Genomic DNA, 18,476 nt, shown 5'->3' with positions numbered 1-18,476 from the left:
GTTGATGTGGGAAAAATCATAAGTTCTCGAATACGTACAATGTCAAAATTTGACATTAACAATCCACAGTTAGGGTGACAAGCAAACCAAACCGAACCACCCTTAGTGGAGTTTTGGTTGTACCAAATGATATTATCCACCGTTGATGGAATCATAACTCAGTATGCGATAAAATCAACTGTTGATTTGACGTGGATGCGAAATCTGACAGTTGTACGTTTCGAATTTGGCCCCAGATCGGAATGTCCACGGTCACAGAAAACCGTAAGTTTTTTTTTTATTTGATTGAAAGTGATCAGAGAGGACCATATCATTCCCATTTCAATTCCTTTGCATCTACACTGAGCTTACAGAAAATAAATTAGAGAGCTTGTAAATAATGCGGTTTACATTAAAATGTATTATTTATTTTCGAAAACGTTGTAAGTTTATCGGGACTACGTAAAAATTATTCAAATCGTGCTTTAATAATAATTGACATTTAAGTACTTTTGTATGTAATTTTTTACTGTGTTGTTTATTCAAAACAGATGAGACGAGAGAGACAGAGATGAGATCGGTTTGAAATCTTACTCAACTAAAAATTGGTAAAAATAAAAGTTATATAATATCACTCATATGTTACAAAGTATAAATAAATATAAAAGTAAATAGCGTTTTCTTATGTACAATCTTTGGAACGCGTTACACAAACAGAACACACTGACTAGAGCTTCACTCTTTAGAGATTTTTTTATAAATATTTATAAGCGTATATCTCTACCATGTAAATACTATATTTATTATTAAATAATATCTATATACTTTTTTTCTGAATTACGATAGTTTTTATATGTAGCCTAAATACATTTCATTATTTTTGCTTATATTAAAAGACTTAATGATACACAACTAAAATAAAAATACTGTATTTAAATTACGTTTTGGACACACGGACGCTAATCCGCGCGCCGCGGCGGTGTGCAAACGGGACTTCGCTATACATATAATATTCATAGCGCTATCTCGCTCACACAGCGGATCCATGTTCGGATCCGCGTCGGTGTGACTGAAGGCTTAGAGTGAAGTCGCTGAATTCGATCAAATGTTTGGCAATGATGACTTCAAATGCATATAGCTCTAGCCCCAAGAAAAAAAATTGGTTTAAATATATGTTATAGTAAAGCACATACTAGAAATTCATAACGTTTGAGTTATTTAATGAGGAATATGAAATAACTTTCTCCTTAGCAGCTCCGTCAATTGCTTTTGGATCATATTTACAATATTTTGTCACTTGAATTGACAATTCTATTTTCATTAGATGTATTCAATGTATGACTGGTTTTCGGTTATTTATTTAGACTTGAATTATATAATTTATGACTAGATTTATTTTTAAAAACATGAACGTAACTTGTTTTTATGCGTAAGGTGACTGACTAGACTAATATATTCCTCGGATTGATTAAATCTTCCAAAGAGACTAGAAATTATTACTTCATGCGACTTCCGATTATTTTTCACTAAGACAAATAAAATAAAATAAAAAAACACCCCCCTACTTAAAAATTAGGCTTTAAATACTAACATTGACTAGCAAAATTATTGAGAATAAATAATTAAGGTTTTATAATAAAGTTTTATTAATAAATCTGGAGATCTTTAAATGACTAGAATTCATAATACATTGAGATCTTTGTAATAAATCATAATTAAGTATGTTCTAAATTATAATAGACTAGACTGGCTACTTTGGTGTTCACTATACTATTATGTAATAATTAGAACAAAAAGGTTACTCACATATTCTTGACTTAGATTTTTGACTAGGTGTATACTTAGAATAATTAAATGACTAGAATTTAGTTTTTTGGTGATTTAACTTTTTAAAACATACACAAATGACTAGTTTGAATTTGGTTATATTTATTATATCAAAAACTATACTATACCGAATGTTGACTAGATTTTATATTTGGCTGAGATCGGTTTTGTGGGTAGGTACGGTTACATTTTTTTTGTGACCGTAGCAAATAATAACTAAATAAAACTAATTAAATTAAAATGACTAGTATGATTCTGCACTTGAGATCAATTATACAATATTTATTTTACGTATAAATAAAAGACTAGAATTGGTTTCAAAGTCATGTTTTTAGACTAGAATTAAACTGGTATTAATTATTCATTCATTTAATGGACAATAAAATGTTTATATTATTAAGGAGCTGCCAAGAAAAATGTAAGCTTATTTTTGGATCGCTAGAAATTCCGTATTTTTTTTTAATTGATCCATGCATTAAAAACTAGGTAAGGTAGAAGTACTAGTACTCGACGCTGCACTAGTATTCGACATGAGCACTTTATGTCAAAGTGACAAAGATTAATTTTCAATACAGAAAAATCTTCGCCGTTCAAATTTAACCTATATTACTTTGACATAAAGTGCCCATGTCGAATACTAGTGCAGCGTCGAGCACTAGAACTTCTACCTTACTGTTTTCTGTAAATTACATTATGCACACTTTTGTCGATTAAACCAGAAAGAATTGTAAACTAAACAAAGTGTAAACTACCTCAAAAAAAAAATGAAAAATGTACTTCCACTTATTTTTCAATAGCTAGAAGTTCCGTATTTTTTTTTAAGTTGAACCATGCACTTAAATAAAAACTGTACTATTCTGTGTAAATTATAATTATGCACACTTTTTTCGATCAAACCAAAAGGAATTGTATACTAAACAAAGTGACTCAATATTGTGACCCAGTTGCAAATAGACTCAATTCCGATGAACGTGAGCCGCTGAAAAAATTATTAGTTAGTAACGGGGTGCATCTAAAAATATGCCTACACGATCGATTGCGGCGACTTCCCTCTATGTAATTGGAAAACAATGCCAATTTACCTTTCATTGAACAAAGCAGTTGGAATGATTTTTTCAATGAAAATATACTCAAACACTTGGTATTTACGTTTGGTACAATACATAGTTATATTTTGAAAGTTATCGATTTCTCTCTTTACGGCCATCTTAAAAATTTAATACTTAATATGGATAACTTCTAAATAAAGCTATTAAAGCCTAAACTTGTAAATAAAAAAAAGGAAAACAGTAGGTTTGTGTCTAAGATACTAAAAGTGGATACATCTTACGTTATTTTCTAGAGTTAGTCTAACTAACGACACATAAAGAACGATACAAAACATATAGGTACTTAAATAAAAAAAATATTGTTGTTCAAATGCAAACGAAGAAGTATCCACTTCATATACAGGTGCTTCCTGTAACAGGAGCAATAAATTAAACTAAGCGTAAACTTTAAAGTGTAATAAAAATCAAAACATGAGTTATTTTCAAAAGTTGCTGAACAAATGTTGGTCAGTTTGAGGAGTACAGCCTCCAGTTTAATTTATTGATCCTGTTACAGAAAACACACTGTATAGTATATTTCGTTCAAAAAATTAAGAAAAAGCAAATCAATATGGAAATATGAATAGGTATTCTTTATTTCTGGATATATTACTATCATTATTCGTAATTTTAATTACGTGAGATCTATGGTTTATTAAATTATTGTTTGCAAATGCAATATTAATTATTAAAAAAGTACCTGATTTATCGTTCGGCGGCCTCGTTCGTATACTATTTGTTTGCTTAAGTTGTTCTATATTTTATCAATTCTTCTTAAGTCTAAAGATATGTATAATTCACGTGAATTGTTTAACATTTCACGCCATAATAATTTGGAATGTTGCTGTAGGAGATCTTAAATATTTACAATTAAACTATTTTTTTATGTATTAGACTAAAGTTACCTAAATCACACCGAACTACTATTTATGTACACCTAAAATACAAACTATATATTAGAGAATTTATTGTTATTAATATAAAAAATAAATAATTTTATAAAGTAATACTTATACCTATTTAAGCGTGCGAATACATTATAACGATCAATTAAGGACTGGTGAAATTTATGCAAAACTTAGTAAATGTTGAATGACATTTCCATATTGTGATGACTAATGATTTTGACTATAGGCTGTTGAATTAGAATAATTAGTATCTATACACATTGCATTTTTGAAATATATTTTTTTAGTTTAATATGGAACTAAGAACTAAGTACCACTTACTGGATGTATTTTTTATTCCGAGGCTTGTGAAGGAGTTTTCAAGTTTTAAAATGTCATCAACGCAATTTTCCAGAACCCATACGTACGTTGAAGTTGAAGCGATTGCCATCCACATTCATAATCACCGTTTGTTTACCGCAGAAACGCTTAACCGCGTGATGCCGCTCGGCATCATATAGGTATACTTGAACTTTCTCAAGTCCTTAAGAAAAGTACATCTGCGGATTATCATGCACATACTGATACGGGTACATGTTCGCAGTGTAGACGGGGAACCGCGGCACGGGCCGCAGCACTCGTCGTCAGCCGTCCCCGCCGCCGTCCTCATCCTCGGACCCCGTCACGTCCAGGCTTCGCGAGTCCTCGGACGAGCAGGAGGACGCGCAGCGACGCTCCCAATTGAAGTCCTGCGCTGGTGCGGGGATCTTGTTCCAGAAGGTGTTGAAGTTGTTATCGCGGGCTTCCTGCTGTGTGGAAAAAAGGTGATTAGGCGTCACATGATGACATTTGGAAGAATTTAGATAATTTCCTTCGACATATTAAATACGTAAGATCAATGTGGAGAAGACCATGGTTCAGGGAAGGCAATCTGTGGACGTTTGTACACATACTCCACTTTCAGTAGATCGGTAGAGCAGAAGAAGTATGGATTGTGTGAAAGAGGATATGAGAAAGAAAGGAGTGAGTGCTGAGGTAACGAAAGAGGAGAATGGAAGAGAAAAACATGTTGTGCCGACCCCACATAACGTGGGATAAGGACAGGGAAAAGAAGAGGTATATAGAGCAGAAGCAGCGAAGCTCTTTATTTCTGACTGTATCTGTGCGAAGTACGTATTCAAATACGAGTCCTTATCCTATGATGGACTTAAACATTGCGAGGAAACCGGATCAATCCCAATAAATCTTAGTTAGCTCTCTGGGTTGGAAGGTCAGATGGCAGTCGCTTTCGTAAAAACTATAGTGCCGACGCCAATTCCTGGGATTAGTTGCCAGCGGACCCCAGGCTTCCATGAGCCGCGGCAAAATGCCGGGACCAACGCGAGGAAGATGATGACGATGGTGCTATGATGGTCTTCTCAATCAATAATTTTATATTCTCCACATTAACCTTACTGGAAAAGAGGCCTATGCTCAGCTGAATAAGGTTCAAATTTAAAGTTAAACTTACCGGTTGATACGCCGCCGGGAACTCGGAGCGCACTTGCTTGAACGCCGACGGTTCTTTCTCCTCAGGCTGGTCATGCGCCAGCATATGCTTCCTGAGATACGCCTGTCGTCTGAACAGCTTGCCGCACTGTTGGCACGGGAACCGCCCAGGTTCTGACGTCGGCGGCTCGCGGCGTTTTGCCGCGCCGGGCACGCGCGGCTTGTGCCAGCGGCGGTGAGACGCCAGGTTTGCGGGGCAGTTGAACACCTAGACGAGGAATAGAGAAATATTTAAAATTTTGTTATTTATTTTTATGTTTATGAAAATGAGAAGTTGCTCATTGCTCACTTAGATTGAAAAATGGGTAGGTAAGTAACTAAATACTAAAACAGAACACATGATGAAATGTGGGGAAGTTCTACCGTAACGTAATTTTTAACGTATTTTATAAAGCTTGTACTTAAGAGAAACAATATTTATAAGTTAGTCTTCAATATTATATAAGTTAATTGTATAATTAACTTATAAAAAATTGTGCTGCTTTGGACGGCTTCGACGACCGGTCTGGCCTAGTGGCTAGTGACCCTGCCTATGAAGCCGATGGTCCCGGGTTCGAATCCTGGTAAGGGCATTTATTTGTATGATGATACAGATATTTGTTCCTGAGTCATGGCTGTATTCTATGTATTTAAGTATTTATACATTATATATATCGTTGTCTGGGTACCCACAACACAAGCCTTCTTGAGCTTACCGTGGGGCTTAGTCAATTTGTGTAAAAAAGTCCTGTAATATTTATTTATTTATTTATTTGGACAGAAATTTTATGGCTAAAGATGGGAAAGTTGCCTTTAGTTTCTATACATTGATAGGCCTAACAAAATAAATGTACACCTACTCTACAGACCAAACCCCCATATTACAAACCCAATATTATCATTTTTAACAGTTATTTGGTTTCAAAACACAAACAACGCCGCCATATAATTGCGTAGATACTTAATTAGGGTCAAAACGCAAAACGTTTCGCCATCTCCCCTTACACGAGCACAAACATAAATACTCTATGAATGGAAATTAAATAGCATCCCTATCGCAGGGATGCTCGATATTCTTCGGTCACGCATCACGAAACATATCAATTAGAGCACAAACATCCCCACATCCCTCCGAAGGGTCGTAACTTAGAACGACTGACTGCTAAAATACGCTCTTTTGTTTAAACGGGGCTAAAGTGCTCACCGCTTCCCATGGAAAAGTGCCAAGTGTTTACAATAGCCCCGGCACCTGAAACGTGTGGGATAATTTGTTCCCACGCAAAAGAGCGAATTTCTAGTTTAGATGAAATTGATGGAGCATGATGATGCATCGCGATGAGTTATCTGATTATAGTAATTGAAAAGGGGTAGTTGAATGGTAGACGGATAGTTTTTTAATTGATATGGAATGGTGAGAACAAATTGTTTTGGATGTTTTGAGTTTCCCACAGTTTAGTAGTAAAGCGCAATGGACGCAGTTTGTATTGATGGGTAAACATGTCAAAAATGTATTGTTACTTATGTTTATATCATAATAAATACTGACACTAATTCTGTGAATTTCACTGATTCTACTGATTCACAAAATTTTAAATATATTTAAAATGTTAAATAAGAAATCAATTTCAATACGTGCTATTATACCATAAAGCGGCAACTTGGTGTACCTACTTTTGAATCCACGTGATAATGAATTATTATGATTATGAAACCCTTTATCTTTCAACTATATTGCTTATCAGTTACACCTGACACGGTGAAACCCCATGGGCAGTATAAAGCTCGCAAACGGTATAGAAATAATAAACTAACCCAGGCGTGGCGTGGCTCACTCCACGATTTCGCGTCGCTTTGCTACAGGTAGCTGCAAGTACATCTGTTCCACACCAATTTTGGTGGCTAGCCGTAAGCCGCGCGTGGCGCTGTCGCCACCTAGCGGCCATATCTGTCCTGATCGTAACAGACGCGTTTTTTTAGAGAGTGAGTCTTTTGTTCCTAATACTATTATTTATTCTGTGACTAAACTAACCTTATCACACTCAGGGCACCGGTACTCGATATGCACGATCCTCGAGCATCGGTGCTGCGCCAACGCAAACGCATCCCCATACAGCCGTCGGCATAACCGGCAGATGTACCGGCCCAGGCGGTTGTCTATGCTCGCTATCAGCGCCTTGGCCTCATCCGTCACCTCCACCACGTTGAATGCGGGGTCTATGTCGCCCTGGAATGGTAATCTGTGGTTACAGGGTTCTTTCTACGCGGAGAAAGTTGCAGGTTGCAGCGCTAAACGAACTTTTAAACAAAAAATTTCGTTGAAGTTTAAATTAATTACGTACCTAATTATATAGCACAATTTAAATTACGTCCCTATCCCTAATAAGGTTTGCGAATTATCATATAACTTTACAGTATCGTAGTCGCTAGGTATGGGAACTATGGCCAACGCGTGTTAAATTTGCGACCAGTTTTTTTGTAGAAGGGCATTTTTATAACTGTATTTAACACCCCAATGTTTATTCTAATTGGCGTAAATACCCCTGACAGTTTATCGTGAACACCATTAACTATTATTTTTATTGCGTCAAAATTAAACGTTCGAGCGCACTATCTCAATTCAAAGAAAATGTATGAGTTGGAACAACGATTTATTCCGGATTTAATACCTCGCGACCCTCCCCCGGCCGCGGCTCGCGAGCTTAAGGCTGTTATTATCGCACAAACATAGAACAATATGCGATTTCATACCCCGCTTAATTGCTGGGGCGATAAGAAACTCGCTGCGACCCACGGTAATGCTACGGTGAGAACAGCTAATTAATAGTTCTTGACCAACACACCCTGTCTTCAATACAAAATTCCATTAAATCTAATTTGTTTCCAAACACGCACACATTTCACACCTTTATTTACCTTGCGGACGACTAAAGTCTCATCTTCGGCTAGATCTCTTATAATAGTTCCGGAGACGGGAGATGTCTTGTCTTCATCGAACATCAACCTTCGCACTGCTTTGCTCTTTTTTAATGGTTGCGTTGGTTTCCCGGATTTTTTCGGACGCTCTTCAACATCTTTGACTTCAACAACTTCCGGAGAACTTCTTTCGCTTTTTGTTGGTGTTTCGTTTTCAACCGGCAAACAAGTTTTAAGTTCTTCGAAAAATTGTTTGGTAAATTTAAGCTTTTTCGCCTCCGGACTATCGCTGTCGTTGGAGTTTTCTTCGAGAACTTTTCTTTTCTCTGATTTAGAATCAGTTTCCTCTTTGGTGTCATTGTCCTCAAAATGTCTGAATATTTTAGGTGATTTTGGGTGTTTGGTTTCATCTGGAGATTTTCTTTTTTGCGGTGGCGGAGGTGTGCAAGGAGGTGTAATAGGGATAGTAGATTTAAGGGATAGATCAAGCGGGACGAGAGGTTCATTGTAATAGGCTAAATATTGCTGTAGGAGGGTCGGATGCTGTTGTGGGATCAGGTCATGGAGATAGTTGGTGGATATACGGACTGGTGGCGCAGCATACTGTTGGTAAAATCTTGATGTCGACAACCGGTGAAAATTTGGTAACGTGGCTTCCATATTACTCAGAGGAAGTCTTTGCAAAAGCAGGAAACATTTTCCTCCATTTATATATTTTATCTGTAACAAAACAAAATAATGTTGTGACAATTTGACAAAGCAGCTAAATAAAGTGAAGTGCAATAATGTGAGAGGCAGCGAGGGTTGAACGCTGACGTTGATTCAACGACACTACAACGTTCATTTGTGTGATTGCGCCACACTTTTTTCTGGATTGGATTGGACTGATTTTATTGGATTGATAGTTGAACTAAAATGTCAGACTAAACCTTTTATTGCAGAGGAATTGAAGCATTATAAGTATTTCAGTTACTTAGCAAATCAGTAGTATCAGTACATTTAGCCTTATACTAGTACCTCGATTTTAATACGTCTTTTTGAGATAGTCTTGATATTACTATTAAACTATGTACCTATTACTCAAATCCTTCGAAATGATAACCTGTCCAAAAACATCGCCTTGGCGGCGAACTGTTTGTCTGGTTAATTAGTAAGTTTTGATTAGTTATTTTATTAAATAACTTAGTTCAGAATTAGCTTATTTAAGTTTTTTGGTTGGGGACTGAAAATCAGCGGGCTCGATGAGTTTCATCCATTTTACAACACACATATTTCTGAATTCTACCTGACTTTTGATTATTCATGCAATTCATTGTTTTTTTTGTAAAATGTAAAATAAATATCTTTTTTTTATAGAATGCAAACATTTTATCACAGTACCATTTCCGATTTGCGCAATAAGAACTACCTACCATTTGCGTTATTATGATTATTTTTTTAAAAGATTATAAAATTACTAACTAAAATTTTAAGTTTGCTATCCTAATACATATATTTCCTTTTGTTTCATTGTAAAAGAAAGGCAGCGTAAATCAAATCAAATCCGAAGCGGCAAACCGCAGCAGCATTCGGTCGACAAATCCGCATCACCGACAATGCGGGGGTAAATAGTTTACCCACGTACCTAATTACTGTCGTCGAGTCCCACGCTCTCCCTTCGAGGGAAGGAACCCTCTATTGTGTAATGAAATAGCATGAATTTTTATGAGACAAGATTTTGGTGTTTGCGAAATTTATTAAGTGTCTGGGGTATGGTTTTTGCTTGTTGAATTTACATTTAAGTTAGGTAGGTTATTTGATCTATTTTTCCATTCATATAGGAAAGCAGGAAAGTGACATTAGTGCTGAGAAGAGAGGGCCAAAACGGCAGTAAAGTTATAGATAAACGTATTTCGGCATAGCTATTTTTTTTCGAATGTATATAATCATTTATTTACCTATATAACAAATATAAAAAGTAATATTATAGAAATTTACAGATTAAGGTGGATAGGTACCCGGGTAAATGTGCCTAGCACGCTGCTGGCCTTGCCTCTTTGAACAGCCAGCGAAATATGCTGGAGCTGGACTAAATATGCGCCGGACCTGAGGTCGACGCATTTTTCTCGGAGGCGTTGACCTAACTTTATTAATTAATTAAAAACTTTCATATTGTTTGCTCAGAGCAAAAAAAGGTCAACCACGGCGTTGCATGAACAAGAGATTTCCTTTAGCAGGATTGGTCCTTAGGACCCAAGGATGGATTTAAGAAGTGGAGCCACCCAGATTTTTGATGCAGGTGGGGGGGGGGGTTAAGCATCTGCGACGTTTGAGGTTAATAATTCTTTAAGTTTAGGTTCTAAGTCAAGTTTAGTATCATTTTCAACTAAATCAAAGATGTAGAGATAGATTTCATCGAAATCGGTTCAGCGTTTATTGATTTCCCATACAATCCTACACCTTACCTTTCATTTTTAAGGTATTTTTTTGGAATAAAAACTATCCTATGTTCTTCCCTGGGACTCAAACGATCTCTATTCCAAATTTTATCTAAATCGGTTCAGCGGTTATTGAATCCCCATACAAATTTCCTCCTCCCTTTTCACACCCTTAAGGGATGATTATTGAGATTAAAAGTATGATATGTTATTACCTGGGACTCAAACTATCTCTGTACCAAATTTTAACTAAATTGGTTCAGCAGTTTAAGTATGAAGAGGAATTTTAAAAAAAAGTATGTTTTTCATATTTTATAATACTTCGGAATGGTGTCATTATGATATCAGAAATGAATTCGGCACCCCCGAACCAAACTTGACCTAGTAGCTTAAATGATACAGATATCAAGATCAAGTTGAGAGCCTAGCCCCCCCTAAAAATTTACATCAAAAATCTCGGTGGCTCCACTTCTTGAATCCATCCCTGGGTCCTAAGGACCAATTCTGCCAAAGGAAATCTCTTAGCTCCAGCTATATTAGCTCCAGCGCCATCCGCTAATAACAAACTGTGGAAACAAGGAATTCCTTGTCGAGCCCCAGGAAAAAAATATCTTGTCCGTCACAGCTAATTCTGTATCTACTTGGCAATGTATGGTCGCACCATACTTGACTTCGCACTAACGTAGTTTTATTGTATACTCCTATAACGTTATGAACTTATGATAACCGGTAGAGTTTACCAATAACATTTATTTTTTATGTACAAATACATTCAAAAGATTTAAAAAAAAAACGATAAATTATTTTTTTGGCAAAATTACCTAACCTCATATTACATTTTTTTACTTCTTTTGACCTCAGAAATGCGTGGTTAAAATTATTCCACCGTGTATAACGTAGATTAAATATTACTTAGTAGATACCTAATACATATAAATGTAACAAGCGTCTTGCGTCAAGCAGTCTTCAGCGGTAATATAAAATAAAAATAGCATTATTCATATTCAGTTTGAAATATCAAAATCAGTTTGGAGTGTTCCGAGGGCGGGACCGCTGGTCGAGGCGGAGCCAATTCGGTAGGTATAATTACAGGGGTAAGGCGCTATGCCCAAATTATACAGTCACGGCTATTTACTCAAATCCTGAGTGTCTTTGGTGTTTTGTCGCCTTTGGTCAGTGGGAGGCGTGAGTAAAAAAAAATAAGACGTTTTAAGGGTAGATTTTTTTTTCAGATGTTGATAAAATTTGGTAAGTTTGAAGAGCTCTTCATTCTGGGCGGATTAAACATGAAATATCAATAAGGAACAAAAAAAGTAGGGACATCTCGTGAAATTGTGCTAATATTGCATAGAAAAAGGAACAATCTATTCACCAAATTTTATCGAAATATGACCAAAAAAACGGCAAACAAATACTTTAATTTTTAAGCTCAAATGAAAAGTTTTAAAATCGGTGTAACGTGAGTTACGTGAGCAATGAACAGTTCGGCAGCTTTTTTTAAGCGGGCTGTTGAGTTACGATTCTTCTCACGTTTATATATGTCGGCGGCCGATCGTAAGATCAGGCAGATCGTAATGTTCCTGTGTAATGTTTTGACGATAGTCACATGAAACCAATATATAGGTAGGATAGGTTCGTTAGGTTGCTTCAGATGCCCGAAGGGCAAACTGCCCAGAAATAGGAGCCCCGCGTAGCGGGGCTCCGTCGACTTAGGGAATAGACATGTGTAAGTAATGCTCGTTATATCACAAATGAGATATCTCTCGAACACGTAATATGGCATTACGTATCTCTCCGCGAAATCAACCAGTACTCACACACACACACACAGTATCGCATCACGCGTGCCGCACCGAGCGCGCGAGCGCCAACGACCGGCCGAAGCGCGCGAAATGGATTCAATTCCAAATACATTGTCTCGCCGATATGAACGGTCAGTTCAAGTCTACGCACGGAGCGCGTAATGTGTAATGTCACTTGTGATAGTGTCATGTTTGTTCGCCATGCCATGCCATCATTGCTTTGTTATCTCGCTCGCACTCGCACTCAGTGCTCGCTCGCTCTCGCTCTGCGATGCTTTCGGCTATCTTCGGAACCATTCGGATAGGTCCGCTCGGCCGATCGCCGCGGTTTAAGTTGTCACTCACTAATATTTTTACGAATATGATTCTCTGCAATAGATTTAGAAATAGCTGAGATACGCGTCATACTCGTGAACGGGTGCTGTTTGTGGAGACTGGTCTGTTAAGCTAACACGAGCTATTATACTTAGTAACTTTTATTAATTAATTACAGTGAGACGCCTCATTCTGTTCTCGTATGTTTCTTTTCTTTTAATGAATGTATTAATTATACAGGATATTGACTCTTGGAGACCTTATACATCTCTAAGGATAACTTGATAAACTATATAATCTTATAGTTCTGACACCTAGAGACATTTACACCTCTAAATATTATAGATTTTTTTTTGTGTGTTTTTTTATCTGTATTTTGTATGTAATTCGACATTAAGAGACCATATACATCTCTTAGTAATTGTAATACGTTAGATTGAATTGTTAGTTTTATTTTATAAAATTGTTGATGTTATTATTTTTGCTTTTATGTAAATTCAATGTTGACGTGTAAAAGTGCCCTTGTGGCCTATTTGCTGAATAAATGTTGATGTTTGATGATGTTTGATGTTTAAAACTCGAATGCGTCCGCGTAGAGCTTAAAATGTTTTCTTATAATACAAGAAGGACGCGGTCAAATGGAGTAATTTATTTGCGATTTTGAATTTGACGAAAACCGTTTATTATCATTGTTGTGAAATGTTTGATAGTTTGCTTGACTTTCGCGGTTCGCGGCAAACTAAGTACGAGTTAATACTTGTTTATCCTTTAATTTAATTGTGAATTAGTGCATATCGAGACTGACTGTAGAAATTCGAGTTGTTTATAAACACTGATTGAACTAAATTGCAAATACGAGTATAGTTAAATTAAATTGTGAAAAGTATAAATAATAGTTTCGTTTGGCAATATTCTGATAATGTATTAGTGCTGATGAGTAATCGCTTTTTTACGGACTATTGGTGACTTTAACTTGATTGACCTATTTAAAAAAATGGCTATAAACGAACTACATACTTTACGGATACCGAACCAAAGCGAGCAAAATGTACGCATTGTTATAGAATACTCGCCATATCGGGAAGCTCCATAGGCAATTATCTACCTCCGAAACTTACATACATATTACATAATTACATTATTTTATAATTTATAAGAACTAACAAAAAATCTTTCACATAAAGGTGACAAAACGCAACGCGTAATAAATAGATCGATCGCCGATACGGATACGAGACGCCCTAGAATCACTAGAGTGCTGTATGCGCTGTAAGAGATAGCTGTAATGTGGCCGTCTCGCGCGCGCCCGAGCGCTGTTTCACGTTCGGGTCATGTTTCGAGTGATGAATGATGTGATATCTCAGTGTACCATTACTTGTTCGGAAAAGTGATGTGATATAGCATCACTTTTCGAAGCACTGTTTCGCGCATGTCTATTAGGGAACGAGTTAAAGATTTTCACGTTTCACGATATGCCTGATCTTACGATCGGCCGCTGACATATATAAAAATAAAAAATTAGCTACCTATATCGTAAGTGAAACTTGTCTCTATATTATTTTTGTACACCACGATCTACCTATAAATGTTTATGATATTTGAATTTAGATAAGCATGAAGTCATATTAGAAACGTATTTACCAAAAATATCTACAATATCGTCAAGTAATAACCACAACTCTCTAATTGCAACAACCAAATATAAAAAGATAAAGATCGCTTCATTATGGCTTTGAACTTGTAGTTAATATAGTAATTAGTGAATTTTTGTAGTCACCTGACGAAATTATCTTCCTAACATTGTATGATATTCTAGTCATTCTTATTTTAAATTAAATTCAGGGCAGAAATGTTATATAAACCAGTATTCTAACCAATTATTTAATTTTCTCGATACTACACTAACAATCATTTATTCAATAACGTCCACTTACATAACACTACCCGTTAACTAATAGAAAATTCAAAATCTATTGCGTAATACACTGTAATTGCCGCTGTTACCTATCCTTATGAATACTTTATGTAAATACCCTTAAAGTAGTATTTACTTTGTGCCAAGACCCTCAATTATGAAGAAGCAAGTGTTAAATGCGTTACCACGGGGCGTGCATTTTAAAATTCTTGGGCGTATTATTCTTAATCTTTTTAACACCAGTATAAAGTTGAGCTCCAATTATGCATAGGTATTATGGAATTTGGGATTACCCTTATACTGGTTTTCCTAAAGCGATATCCTCAGCAAGTGGTGAAAATATTTCTGATTGCGCTACTTTGCCGTCATTATGACCAGATTGAGGTGTGAATAATTTATTAAATGCTACGATTATCTATTATAATATTTGTAATTAGTAGACAATTTTGTTGGAGTGAAATGTGTTGTTAATTAAATTGTTATTTTTACTAAGCACACTAATAAAACTAAACTGCCACAGGATATTAATATTGACTTTTCTTATATGTATTCGACAGATTACTACTAAGACCTTCTGTGAAACCTTAGGTACACCTTTTTTAAAAGAAAATAGCCTCCGTTGGACATTTTTTTTTTAATACTAAAACCATATTATCGTCTAAGAACACATTCTTATCAATAGGTATAGTCTGTCCGCTTTTCTAAGTGCAAGTACTTACGCCACAGTAAAACTTAATCTTAAAAATCGGAAAGGAAAATATTTGTTTCATTAGTGTGTGTTTGTTAGCTCGTATGTTGAACTAACAAACGCGCGCTATTGCGACCTAGTTTTTAGTTAGTAGATTCTAAATAATCGACGATGTCACAACTCTCCTCTGTCACGACTCACCTCGGTCTCCCCTACAAAAATTAAGTGTTTTAATTAAGCTTGTTTTTTAAATAAAAAATATTTTGCTAAGAAAATAGCCTTCTAATTTTCTTACGAGTTGTCTGCCATGCCTGCATATCAAAAATAGTACTAAGAAACTCTGCAAGTAAAACTTCACAGTTCGTAAGGGATATCGTCGGATGCTGTGTGGGTAACGCGAGACAGCGGGCATCGTCCGGCTTCGAACTTGGTCCGACGGACTGAAGCATCACAAGTGACGTATGAGATGAGATAGACAAGCTAGACGTAGCTGCTACGTGGTACAGACAAACACGCGTATTCGGGAAACGAGATAATCACAAGATCTAGAGACGATATAGAGATCAACTAGATTTACATTAGATATCGACTAGATGTGACTTGGATATCTAAGTCATAACTTGTCGAAATCGTTCAAGAGGACCTCCAGAATCGCGGAAACGTCAAATTTGACATATCTATCTTACAAATATCTTTAAATTATCCATATCGTAAATTGTTGAGGTCTAGTAGAGATCTAATTCATTTCCCGAATCGAGCCGAGTAGGTATCATATGTAGCGGATCAGACTATGGATAGAATAGAATAGAATATAAGGTGCTTTATTCAAAAACGCTTAATTTAAAGTTAACTAATAACACTGACATAGATTGGTTATAAAGCGTTCCTGAAATGGTCTCCACTCAGATTCATGACAAGGAACCTTTGAGGTCTCCGACGCTGGTCGTCCGTGGAAACCCTTTCGAGAGAGCGCAGCTATAAGCTACCAATACCAATACAAATTAAATATAATTTTAGTTAAATTATTAAAACTATGACTACTAACTATAGAAATTACTTTAACTACGCGTCAAAAGTATAGTCTACAATTCTCCAATTCTGTAAATAGCTTAGTAATACGGTTGCGATTGCGCAGATCATTAATTTATAATAGCCATTTTTTTAAATATCATTCTAATAATATACCTACAGATAATATAGACAGGAATCCTAGTAACATTTTACTCGAAAGTAGTTTAATAGGTAACAAATAGCTCGTTTTTTTTCAATGTTTTAGTATTACCTATTATTTCAAACATAACAACATAAAGCGCGAATCAGTAAAAAGCGATTTTTTTTTTAAAGCTAATAAGTAGAAATCAGTCAGGTTATTTTAACAAACTAAGTAAGAAAATTTAGAACTGCCACAGTGGAGATTTATTTGAAATGCTAGACAGCGGAGTCACTCGCCTGTAATCTCAAACTTATGATAAATACATTGCGATGAGTATATTTTATAGAATTTGCGTTAAAAATGACTGCCGTTTACGATTTAACGAATTTTTTAAAGAATATTCATTTGTGTAATTATGATTTATAAACACACAGGCTTCCGAGGATAGGGTTACGTGGAAGAATAAGAGGGAGGCCCTTGCCCAACAGTGGGACAATATGGGCTCATAATAATAATAATAACTAGGTACCTAAGAGATTCTAAGGAACTTGATTCCCACCGGCTTCTCTATTTAAGAGTAATTTTCGGTGAACAAGCAAGTTAAAACAGCTATGTATTTATGCGCAATTATTTATATTATTATTGTGTGTTATGAATGTTATGATATCAAAACTTTTGACTATAACAACACATATATTATTCGTTTTGGTACCAGCAATAACCATTTAATATATTCTAATAAGAAATAAAATGTATTTATTATTTTCACTGTGTTGGTAGGTATACTAAAATATTGTTAATTAATTTAATTACTAACAAATTATCAAACAGAGGTACATGAGAAGTCAGGATATCTAAGTATGTACCTAATGGTAACATTCCATTTCTGACCGCAGCTGCACTACTGGTACTGAACGCGTCGGTGTTATTGTCAATTTCCATAGTAAAATCAACAGTAATGCAGCTGTCGTTGGAAATGGACTGTCACCTTAATTTATCTATCTCGAAAACCAATCGAATCAGGTCAAATGAATTATGATTATCCGTCGTTCTTAAATACTAAATTTAAAAACAAATCACGTCAGGGATGCGAATAATCCGCTTGCCGCTGGGGCGTTACTATGACAAACTGACTCACCTGTATCGCTCCTCGCTGACTCAGCCGGCGACACCCCTACACTTTTAAAAAGTTTATCAACTTTTTTAAATTTAAAGATTGAATTTAGAAAAGAATGTAGCTGGCTGTTTAAAATTTTTATCGACACTTTTTTAAATTATTTTTATTTTTAAAATAGGGTTGTGAAAAGTTTAGTTTCGTATTTTTTGGGCTAGGGGTGCGCGGTCCGCGCTGCAGGGCGGTCGGGAGTGGACTGACGGAGGGTGTGCGCCCTGGCTCGTGCCAAGCCGGCTGCCTCAACCCTCGTACAGGGTGTTCGTTTACTTTGAATAATAATAATAAAGGTGGATATGATTTTTGAGGCTTTTGTGTTTTTATTTTGATTAGTGTAGAGTAGTAATAGTTTTAAAACCGCCAGTAACATTTTATACATACTGTTTTCTCTCGTAGCGAAGTTGGTGACGAAGTCTTGTGGCGATATCAGCCTGTCGGTTAAACTCAAAATTTGACAGCACCGAACAACTGACAGGCTGATATCGTCCGGCGGACTGGTCGTGGGCCCCTGATACGCAAACGAAACAGAAATTATTTTGTGTTTATTTTAATTACTGCGTGGAATTCGGTTTGTGTCAGTAAGCTGCTAAATATAAATATAACTTCCTGCATGATAATATCTGATAAGAATTCTATCTTATTGTTTCATACTTTTTAAAGCGCGATTTGTAGTAGTCCGACTACACCCGACTCTTTTAGTATGAGAAAGTCGAAGTCACCTGACTTTGGACCGCATGCAGTGTGCCACGTACGTCGGGCTACGCCAGATTCTTTTAGTATGAGGGCGCCGAAGG

At 36.0% G+C, this 18,476-nt stretch overlaps 1 protein-coding gene across 2 annotated transcripts; it reads right to left on the bottom strand.

Annotated features, from left to right (window-relative positions):
* Nucleotides 1-3,603: 3,603 nt before the first annotated feature.
* On the bottom strand, nt 3,604-17,992 carry LOC134673140 (MDS1 and EVI1 complex locus protein EVI1-A-like). Of its 2 annotated transcripts, none has more exons than XM_063531081.1 (5): nt 17,650-17,992; nt 8,222-8,941; nt 7,338-7,532; nt 5,292-5,537; nt 3,604-4,590 (listed from the first exon to the last, which is right to left on the bottom strand). In XM_063531081.1, the coding sequence occupies exons 2-5, from the start codon at nt 8,879-8,881 to the stop codon at nt 4,426-4,428; spliced, it is 1,266 nt and encodes a 421-aa protein (XP_063387151.1). In that variant the 5' UTR covers nt 8,882-8,941; nt 17,650-17,992; the 3' UTR covers nt 3,604-4,425. The 2 variants fall into 2 exon arrangements, with proteins under 2 accessions (XP_063387151.1, XP_063387152.1); XM_063531082.1 differs by having other exon boundaries at nt 3,604-4,587.
* Nucleotides 17,993-18,476: the final 484 nt, after the last annotated feature.

The sequence above is a fragment of the Cydia fagiglandana genome, chromosome 18, assembly GCF_963556715.1.
Source record: "Cydia fagiglandana chromosome 18, ilCydFagi1.1, whole genome shotgun sequence".
Classification (NCBI taxonomy): domain Eukaryota; kingdom Metazoa; phylum Arthropoda; class Insecta; order Lepidoptera; family Tortricidae; genus Cydia; species Cydia fagiglandana.
The sequence above is the reverse complement of the archived record's forward strand: the minus strand, read 5'-3'. Positions and strand labels throughout refer to the sequence as shown.